The sequence below is a fragment of the Drosophila virilis genome, chromosome 5, assembly GCF_030788295.1.
Source record: "Drosophila virilis strain 15010-1051.87 chromosome 5, Dvir_AGI_RSII-ME, whole genome shotgun sequence".
NCBI classification, from domain to species: domain Eukaryota; kingdom Metazoa; phylum Arthropoda; class Insecta; order Diptera; family Drosophilidae; genus Drosophila; species Drosophila virilis.
In genome coordinates, this window is record NC_091547.1 from 5,522,500 (window position 1) to 5,533,787 (window position 11,288).

Sequence of the window (11,288 nt, forward strand, 5' to 3'; positions counted from 1 at the left end):
TGGCTTTGACTCATTTCGCATTCCAATTGTCGTCTACATAACAGTTTTGACTGCCTTTGATTGACTGTTTATTTTGCCTTTTTTTTTAGCTTTTTTTCGTCTGTGTGTGTTTTCGTTTATTGTCCACGAAGTGGGGCAAATTTTATGCAAATGTGTGAATAAGTCAAATAAATAAACATTATTATATAAACGTCTCGACAAATGTCGCGCGCATTTGTATTTTTTGTTTTTTATTTTATTTATTCTTAATGCCTTTCTGGGGGTCTGTCGATTGAAAGAGCTCGTTCCGTTTCTTATTTTTATTTTCATTTTTTTATTTTGCCTTTTTCCAGCTGAGATTATGATCTGTATCTCTTTGAGCATTTGATGCGATTGCAACTTTGCATAACAGACGACGTCTGGCCGCGCAGCCCAGCCCCACCCGCACCCCCAGCGGCATGTAGGTGTTTCATTTCAAGCCTCAACAATGTGTACACTTATAATGCATAACAGCCAGACGAACAAACAGCCAGGCCGCCAGATAGACAGTCAGATAAGCAGACAGTCAGACAGTCAGGCATTTAAACGGTGTGAAATCCAGACTTTATAAAGTGCTCCAAATTATACAATCATTTTGAAATTCAATTTGGTCCAGACAGCAAAAAAAAATTAAACCCAAACACAAATTTTTTTTTTTTTTAAAGTATCCAAAAGAATCTGAAACGATGATGACATGTGATAAGCGTGTTTTCTTCTTTCTTTTTCGTTTTGTTTGGCTGCGCGACTGAAGAGAGCAGCAGAAAGTAAATAAATAAATAAATCAAGAACGTCCTTGAAGTCGCGCTTGTGATTTCCGTATATGTAAATTGAAAATAATATTATTGAATGGGTTGTGCAGCAGCAGCACCAGATATTTGGGACGTGCTTGCAACAAGATAAATGTGGTTCATTCTGTTTACATCTGAAACCGATTAATGGGCTAGTAAATGCAAGCCGATCTTTATATTCATTTGACAATGCTAAAAGAGTCCGCCTTTTTTTTAAAGATTGTGGAAGAGGAAAACTGCTGTTCATTAAAGATTTTTTGTTAATTTCCGGTTAGTTTTATGCATTTCGTAATATTTTATATTGTTTATGTACGAAGTGTTTTGTCAGATATAGGCAAACAGGGGCTTCTATTATTTTAAGTCGCAGTGCTGGGTACCATAAGTTGCCTGAGTATATTAATCATTTATGGACGCTCTCAAATCATCAATTATTTTGCATACTTATATTAATAATAAATTATGATGTAGCTGATAGTATTTGGACTGGTTGCACAACTTGCCCTCAATTTGATACAGACCCACCGTTTATCCTTTAAAATGTTCATATCGCAAGACAGTCCACAATATTATTGGTCATCGTGGGTTAAAGCCGTGCCAGGCACCGCCTGACCATACGCACCTTAATAGATTATTTCCGCCGATTTGCTTAGATATATCAAATATGCATGTTCCCATCAAAATGCCTACTGTGTGACACGCACTTCTTCCATTCCCATTAATCAGCACGCACATTTTCAAGATAACCAAATTTGTCCAAATGGTGTATTGTACTCAGGATTAGGTATATACATACACATATAAATATATATGCATGCAAATACAGTCAACAAGGCAAAGTCAAGCAAATCAAGAAGACAAATCTTCTATAGATTACACTATAAAGCTATGCGTATAAACCACTTCAAAGCAAAAAAAAATGTAGCGAGCGAAAAAAAAAGAGATTTTGATAACGAAATTAGCTCTGGCAATTTAAGTATCAAAACAATTTGATTAAAGTATATTAGGTGCGTGTTGAAATCAGTTAAATTCTTATATAATCAGCTACGCACTTAAATGCACAATGCCTAATGAAATCAAAGTTCAAATGGCAAAAGCCAATTTCTGCGAACACAATCCTGCATAGTTAATCACCCAAATTAACAATTACACTTATCAAACTATCAAACAGCGTACAAATAATACTTAAAATGATGTGGACATTATCGGCCCAGGTGGTAGTATTTATAGTAAACACTATCGAACTCGGCGAGTACATTGCCAAATCTTTATTATGATTTAGAATGTATCTAAAAAATTGCCGAAGTACAAAATCAAAGAGCAAAGGCATTTGGTGTAGCGTCTACTTCCCACTCTACGGACCCTTTCGCCCATCAACCAATACGAATATCACTTTCTTTTGCGATAAGAAACGAGCTTACACGCACACACACACAACGAAACCCTAACGCACACAGATAAGATAAGCAAACACACGGAAAGGCAACGCGACAGCAGCGCAGACGGCGACAGCGACGCAACAGCAGCAGAGATCCTCTCGACAGCAGCAATAGCAACAGCAACAACAGCGGCAGCAGCAAAAACAACAACAGCGACGGCTACGCTGATTTTGATTGGTCGACGACGTCGGCAAAACAAAATCCGAACTATCAGCCCGAAGCGCTGCAGCATATACACTGCAAAAATAAATGTGCTTGCTTTTGCAAGCTGAATTTGTTATCACAAAGCCAAATGAATCACAATGTGACTAAACAAAACAGTTTTAGTGCTTAAGTTAAATTGAATTTTAAACGATTAATAAACGAAATTAGGCTTTAGTATTAATTAGGAAAGTTTTGAGCAAAGTAAAGTGCAACATAATTAATTAAATAAGTGTAATTATTATGAACTAAAACATTTAAAATTTTTTTTTAAAGAAATGGTATTATAAAATGTTTTTTAAATATTTATTGTTTAAAAAAACTGTCACGAAAGTTTAATAACTAAGCCACATGACTTAATACTATAAAGCTGCACAGGAGTACAGATTGAAACGAATTAGTTGTGCACTTTGATTATCTTTAATTGCAAGCCGCATACGTTGGCTTAGCGACAGCAAAATTTCTTGCAGTGCAGCCGCGCAGCGCTTTTACGACCATAACAAAGTAGGTATGCCCCGGCACAACCAAATATTTTCTTATTTAAGACTAAAAAACGACTCGTGCAAATCACTTCATACTTGGTTCTTAGAGTGAACACATCGAGAGGCAACAAATTTAAAGGAAATAAATGCAAACAAAATTAAAATCGGCTAAGCAATTTATGCGGTAGTTAATGTAAAAAAAAAAATCACAGCATTGATGTTGGCTTAAGATATGCCATAGCAAAAAAAAATTAGTGTTGATAAACTTTGCTAGCAACTATTGTGTTGTAGTTTAAAAAGTGTTGGAAAGTTTTGTGTGAAACGAAAAACTTTTAATTTTTAACTGCAAGCTGCGGACCCCAGGCCCATTGTCAAAAACCTTCCAAGCCAATTCGTAAAGTTAAAAAGAAAAGTAACAAAAAAAAAAACAATGTCAAGTGTTGTGTTGTGCTGTTGTAAGGACAGCGGCCGGCGTTTGCTACTGCTGCTGCTGCTGTGCCTGCTCCTGATGATGTCCTGCGATGCGGCACGCATCAATCGCTCGGCCTTCATGGACGGCGATGTGCACTCCGAGGTGGTCGATCCCAATAATCGCACTATCTGGAACATGTTCAATCTAACCGTGGAGCAGGTCAATCGCATTACCAACGGCACCAATCCCAGTGGCAAGGGCGAGACAACGCAGGCCACCAAAAATCATTTGCTGGATCACCTGGCCCGGCAACGGTAAGTACCCGTTGAAAGTCCAGCATCGAGCCGGCGTGTGCCGGCAAGAGCTGTCAATCATTTCAGCTCAAAACTATTTTTTGTCACACCACAACTTGAAAGCGGCCAAAAATAGAACTCTATAAAAAACGAGACACACAAGAAATAAACCAAGCCAAAAAAAAAAGATTAAGAGCATTTCTGAGCTAAACGAACAAAGCAGCAAAAAATAATAATGAAAACAATTGCAAATTTAGAACAATAAACAAATTGTGAACTGAAAAAAATTGTGGGAATTTTTCAACGAGTGCACGTTGCAATTAAAATGATTTTTCTTGAAATACGTATAAACAGAAATTTAACTATATAGAATTGGCCAATTTGAGCGAAACATTGTTGGCTGCTGTGCTTGAATTGTCCAAAAACAAAATCAATTGAAGCAATTCAAGGCCAAAACCATATGCATTTCACAAATGTGGCCAAGAACCCCCAGACAGTTTATCCCCCATATATATGTATACCAAGATATAGTATGTACAGATATATACGCTAATATATATAGTATATAGCTTTATGGCTGATCTTGTGCCTCAATTCATTTAATATTTAACACGATTTGCCCAAATTCCAAAAGGCCAAATTAATAAACAATAAACACATGTGTGGAAATTAAAGCTAATAAAATATATTTATTTCCACACGTGTTGCCGCCTTTTATCGATAAGTGTGCTACAATTATTTTTTGGCTGCCCTCGCCGACCTACCCCTCTGTAGCCACAAAGTGTTGGCTGCTCTGATAAGCGGCCGTTTGATTCCAATCAGACTCGGCTGACAACTGTCAACACCTGTCCCAACTAAATAGCAAACTGTTCTGTCTCCAATGACAACAAAAACCCAGCCAGGGGTCATATCACATTTGTATCTGTAGTCGTTTATCATTGTATCTATCAGATACTACTTACAACTGGCGAGCACTGCTGCACAAAGCAGACACACACACACACAGAGACGCTGGCGCATACTGAGACGAACTGGCTGCAATTGCAACGAATTCCGTCGCCGGCCTCTGCGTATTTGTGTACGTCCATGTGGCCGGCTGTCTGGCAAATGTCTGGGAACAGTCTGGGCCATGTCTAGCTGGCTCCGTTAATGAACTTTTTGTAGGTCGTTGCTATGCGAGACACATGCGGGCCCATGGGTAGACAAACATACAATACGCTTATACACATAACAATATATGTATATACATAATAAAATTAATAAGATATTCCTGTTAACCCGTTTAATAAACAAACTGTAACAAGAACAAGAGACAGGCATAAAAAGCAATTGTTAAATGCTCAGATACAAAGCTTCAGATACAACTGATATAACGTGATTTATATACACTAGCATAGGGTATTTGAAGTGTGTCAGGAAATTTTTACGTTTTAGTGACGAACACATTAGGTATTTATTTTCCTGATCTACATCAACAATCAATCTAAATGGGCATGTCCAACTGTTTCGACATTATCCAGCCTCTCAGTTCCGAAACTAATTGAGTGTGAGTCGATTTTTTTTGTGCCACAAGCCGTGCATATTAAAAAGGCAGACAGATCGCAGATAACTAAAAATTAAAAAAGAGCTTTCTAGACTAAAACTCTTTTTTCTTTTCGAAAATATTTGTAACATCTGCTGCTGAAGTTGAAGCAGCGACTTCTCAGTTGGTGGCTCGTCAAAAGCTAAAAGGAAGCTCACAATTTTTGCAGGATCTTTTGCTTCCGCACCATGGCATATTTTATATATACAGCTTCCGCTGTAGGGTATTTCGACTTCGTCCACCCACAACTAACTCGTTTTTATTTCTTGTTTCATCTTGTTTGATTGCTTTGGCTGGCTGCGCAGACACAAAACGCTCGCCAGTTATAATTATGACGTATGAGTAATATCGAGACATGGGCACATGGTCATATGTTTGCCCACACTCAGGCTCAAAGCTGAGACTCAGACTGATGCCTCCTCCTGCTACTACTCCTCCGCCTCTGCCTCCACCTGCCCTTCCCAGCCCGGCAAAGCAAACAGTTGTAGGCGTATGTTTTGTGGCTACTAAGCGACGCGGTCTACGGTCTGCCAGTCACTGTTGCCATTTGTCTGAGTCTCGTCTGACTAGCTGACTGACTGACTGACGCGCATGCCGGACAACATACGACCGACGTCGGACGACGGACTGCGACTACGACTACTGTTCGTCGACGCATGATAATGAAGTGCAGCCGGCGAGACACTGTCTAGCCGCGCATTGTATATGCGCACACACAAGCTGAGGCTGAGGCTGCGGCACAGACTGTGGCTGTGACTGTGGCTGTGGCAGTCAGCCAGACAGATGAGTTGTAGGCAAGACGACGCATGCTGTGGCCAAAGGCACACAGACGGGCACAAAAAAAAACACAAAAAAAAAAAATAAATAAATAAAATATAAGATAAAAGAAACAGAAGCTGCAACCAAAGCAACCACAAGGCCCAGGCAGACAGTGTTAACGGGGGACAGCGAGGCACTTGAATTTCAAAAAAGATGCACTTGGAATGCACGCAAAGAGCAACAGCTTAAGTAATACTTAAGTTGCCAGTTTGCCAGTTTGCCAGCTTGAAATGCCCACCAAATGGAGGCCAGAGATTCATCTGTGCCACGAACTACGCCGCGGCGCATGCTCAATTGGTGGAGAGAGACAGAGAGAGCAAGACACATATGGCCAGCTGCTTGCAGCTGCGTGAGTCACGCCAATATGCTAAGGCTCCTGGCCTGGCTGCGACTGCGACTGCGACAACGGCGGCTGCTTCTAGCCTAGCCAATAAAAAGCCACAACCTCGTACAACAAGGCGTCTAGACAGGCCCCAGACAGACAGCAGAGCGAGCACTGAACATCGAACACTAAACAGCTACAGCCGCAAGTCAACAGCAACAGCAACAACAACAACAACATAAACAAAGACAACAACAACAACGAGTTTTCAAGTTCATGCCACAGACAGTCAAAACGTAACTCCTCAGCGGGCCATTTTGTCTGGCAGGCATTCCTTGGCCCGATCGCACGTTGTATAAGCCCAAACATAAATATGCGACTCGTATCTACATAAACATATCTACATATGTCTACATATATCTATATATACGTATATATATATATCTATCTATCTATATATAAATGCGTTAATAAGCCAAAGGCGTTTATGGTCTCTCTTGCGTCTTGGTCTTAGCTTGGCTACGATTCTGGCTTTGGCTTGGTTCACTTTCAGTGCATGTTCCCATAATTATTTTGGCTAGACAAAATGCGCCGCAGGCAGCAATCAGCTCAAGACTGGCAACAGCAACAACAACATTAACTGAACAACAGCTTTAAGCCAGATAAATACAAAAAAAAAAATTATACTTTAAATACATTTTTCAGTCATATTTATTGACCGCATGACCAACAATTTTTAATCAGTTTTGATTTTTTGCCTGCCCCCGCTAGTAGTTGTTGTTGCTGTTGCTTTTTTTTTTCTGCACAAAATTTTATGCGCAACTTTTGCAAAGCGCGTCTCAATTACCGATCCAGACAGACATCACACACACAAATACAATTGTCCCATTGTGCGACTGTATGTGTGCCAGATTAGATCATAGCTACAGTTGAATACGCGCCAACTATTGTTGTCCGTCTCCGTCTCCATCTCTCTCTCTCTCTCTCTTCTGTTCCCTCTCTGTCTGCTGGTCACAAATAATATTCGCCGTCTCGATAGCTTTTTAAGTGACAGCGGCTCTGAACTTCATCTTCCTTCTCTGCCTTCTGTCACTTATTAGATACTTATGTGTATCTGCTAGTACAAAATAGTATCTCAAAAGTGCCACAGCGTAACTTAATGCTAGTCCAGTTGTAGTTCACGAGTAGTTCGTTAATTGAATGTCTTTTTAGATTCAAATTTTTAAACGCTGTGGCATGTTAAGAAAGTAAATTAAAATGGCAACGCACAAGTTCAAACTGAGCCAAACTTAAGCTGCAAGTTAAAAACTCTAATATTATTTTAAATACATATTTATGATTTTATAAATATAGCAAAAAAAATTTAACATGAATGTTAAAAGGCATAACATTAGATTTACAGAGAGCTTCAAGCAAACTGTATATTTACATTATGCTATTATAAAATCCGGAAAAGCAGTATAGAATTTGGAAATATGTTTAATTCTCTAGAATTTTCGCCATGTTAAAGGTTTCTTAAGAATTTTTTTGGATTCTTCTGTCTGATATAATTCTGTCAGATTCCAAACATATTGTAAGTTCTAGTTTGAAGAATCTGAGACACAGTCAGTTTCTATTGCTAGAGAGCTGAACGCGTAAAACACACAACCCAATTTCCACAACAAAAATAAACCAAAAGAATTAGCTTATAAAGAACTAGACGTTCACGTTGATCTGTCGCTCTGTCTGTCAGTCTGAATAAATTGAATCAATGCGCTATAAAGCAGCGCTAAATGGCACGTTTTCATTTATGTACAGCGCTTCTTGTTGTTGTTGTTGGGTTTGCGCCAGTTACGACAACGCTCAAATGTCAATTAAGTGGACTTTACATAAACACTTGAGCCAAATTAGTTAGATAGTAGAGGCAGTCATAGATCGAGTCATATAGTTGGCATATTTAACAAAACGAGCTGCCTTCTCTTTTTTGCACAATTGCAGGATTAACGAGATACGCTCACGCATACGGATTGCCGTGTCCAAGCCGGACGGCAATGAAAGCCAGGCTCCGGTCGAGCAGAATAGATCGTCGCACGCAAAGGCCGGCTATCCGCTGTGCAATGGCGAGACGACACCCCTCAACTGGCAGCAGTCGACAAATGTGACCCTGCAGTTTGCAAGCAGCGTTTTCCAGCAGCATGGCGATAATCTCAACCTGGACAGCGCCATTTTGCGCTTGTACAAGATGAATCCAAGGGCAGTGTCGACGAGCGGCGCGGGGCAGACACCCGCCGCAGCAGCAGCTTCAACACCAGCAGCGACTGAGGCAGCACCACCCTGCCGCGAACCCTTCCTCGAGTCGCAGATACGCGTCACCGTGTCCATTGTGCACCAGCAGAAGAAGAAACGTAAGTTAGGTGCGTACCTAATACCCCCATGCCGGACGGATAGCCATATAAACCTATATTTTGTTCAATAAATCACAGAGCGCAAGAAGCGCACCTGTAACACAATCATGCTGAGCAGTACGAAGACCGGCTGGGTGGACATCGATGTCAAGTGCGCACTAACCTATTGGGCACAGCAGGAGCAGCAGCAGCGGCAGCAACAGCAGCCGCTGCAGCAAACGCACTCACACCTGCCCATTGAGGTGGGCCTGCTGATGATTGAGGTGCACGACGATGAAGAGAATCAACTGCTGCCCGGACTCTATTTTCAGCCACCCACTTGCGATCAGGCAGGTAAGCGTGTTGTTAGCCAAGCTTTAACTAACTGCCAGACATGTGTGGAACTTCAAAGAACAGAGCTCGATATATTCCCAAAATAATATTCTCAACTCCAGGCCAGGCCCCCTTAAAATGTGTGACATAACAGGCACAATTTATTTACATTTCGCCAAAATAAAGGTCAATAAGATTCAGCAGGCTTTCTGTTTGTTTCCCATCTCCTCTCTCATTCTCTCAAACTTCCGAGCAGGCAGACAGAAAAAAAAAAACTAAAAGTCTTTTCAGTAGAAATCGAAAGCGCAAACCTTTGCCCAAAAGTTCGTTGTCGCATTTTTGATGAGCTCAGCAAATGGCGAGACTTGGAAAAACTGCGACTGCATTTAATTGCGAAAAATGCCAAATAATGCAATATTTATATACTCATATATATATACACATGTGTATATATTGAAATATTGAAATGAATGCAAGCACGTTTTATATGCGCTCGCGTCTGTCTAGTGAATATCGCCTTCTATAATATATTTTTCGGTGTCGATTGACACTTACGAAATGCGCGATTCGTTTCTGCTCTGCCCAAATTGTAACCAACAATGAATCTTACAACCGGAAACAATTAGTATTCAATAGTATGCGTGTCGCAAGTTGTTGTTGGTAAGATATACACACACACAAGCATACGCTCGCTCGCTCGCTACTAATGCAAATTGCTTATACGCAACGTTGTGCGTGCTGTTGTTTTGTTGCTCCCGCTACTGCCGCTGCTGCTGCTGATGTTTATGCAGCATCCGCCTTACGTTTAATTATTCCTTCTTATTGATCTTGCTGTTGTTGTTATTGTTATTATTGTTGTTATTATTATTGCCGAGAACTAGCTAAGAGATAGCCGCCACTTGCATGTTTGCTCTACATTCCTCGCCTGCGTGTTTTTTTTTTCTTTTTTGGTTTCTTGTTCAGTTGAATAATGCATGCACATTTTGTGTCTTTACCTTTATTTTAATCGTTTATATTTAATGTGTCTTACAGATATTGCAGTCCCATGGTCCGTCTACGGACCAGGAACGACTATGCCTAGTATGGAAAACAACACAGTGTCCAGGTAAGGATTGCTAAATAAATTGTCGGATTAAATCTTCAAACAAAATGTGAAACTTCTTTTTTTTTATGGGATAACCACGTCCCCAGAAAAAAGAAATTTAATTTATGTATAAAAATTTCTGCGCTGAAAAGTAGGCAAATTAATGCAAGCAGCAAAATTAATTTTACAAAAAGCGTTGCCTACTTTTAGGCGGACATTAAACATTTTTCAGTTTCAATGAAACGGCAGCAATTCTATTATTTTGTTAACTATTTCGCTACAAAATATTATTTAAAAAAGTATTAAAAACATTTTTACCAACAGATGCCCAAGATTAGACGTTAGATTTTTGGGTAACGGTTTGCTGACAAACAAGAGCTTTGAGAACCGAACCAATGGCAGACTGGAGACCCTAAAGCATCAGGTGCTCCATCCATCGCGCAGTCGGGAGCATTTCAATACCGAATCAACCACATTAAATTCACCCACAATTGACAACAATCTGGAGAATAGCGGGAACGAGAGCGAGGAGAAGGAGCAAACACATCATCATCGTCGGCGTCATCATCATCAAAGCGTTGAGTGTGCCGCAATGGACGCCGATGAATCCTATCAGCAATCAGATTCGCAACATCACGCGCGGGCGCATCATAACCACCATCACCACCATCAACTACACAACAATCAGAACCACAATCATCAACATCATCATCACAAGCATCGTCATGCTGTGCAGAACGAGGAGTAGATGCATGAAGATCAATGAAGATCAATGTGGCTCCGCCACACATGGACAGAAGAATTACCAATTCCATAGCACATGCATTCAACGATTCATATCCCACATGCTGGTCTTTAATAGTTTATTGTTTTTGTATCTTTAGGGCCAGAGTTGACTTAATTAGTTTTTTAGTTCATGTCATGCATGCTTTTATTAATTTTTTTTATAGCCTAACTTATTTTTAAACAATTTGTTTAAGTTAAAAATTTTGACAAATTACTCGAAATTTGTATCTTTATATATATATATATATTTTTTTTTTTTTTTGTGAGAGTATACATATATGTATATGTATATTTTTATATTTATATATGTACACATATTGTTTATATCTCTCTTATATTAGGAGTCTGTGATTTAGATGTGGTTGAATT

At 39.8% G+C, this 11,288-nt stretch overlaps 1 protein-coding gene across 3 annotated transcripts; it reads left to right on the forward strand.

Moving 5' to 3' along the window:
* The first annotated feature begins 3,019 nt into the window (after window positions 1–3,019).
* Window positions 3,020–11,129, forward strand: ana (anachronism). 3 transcript variants are annotated; one of them, XM_002051020.4, is made up of 5 exons: window positions 3,020–3,651; window positions 8,331–8,737; window positions 8,816–9,070; window positions 10,082–10,154; window positions 10,458–11,129. In XM_002051020.4, exons 1-5 carry the CDS (start codon window positions 3,356–3,358, stop codon window positions 10,879–10,881), a joined length of 1,455 nt encoding a protein of 484 aa, XP_002051056.1. In that variant the 5' UTR covers window positions 3,020–3,355; the 3' UTR covers window positions 10,882–11,129. The 3 variants fall into 3 exon arrangements, with proteins under 3 accessions (XP_002051056.1, XP_015029007.1, XP_070066183.1); XM_015173521.3 differs by having other exon boundaries at window positions 8,331–8,746; window positions 10,458–11,125; XM_070210082.1 differs by having other exon boundaries at window positions 8,331–8,746; window positions 8,816–9,066; window positions 10,458–10,596.
* Window positions 11,130–11,288: the final 159 nt, after the last annotated feature.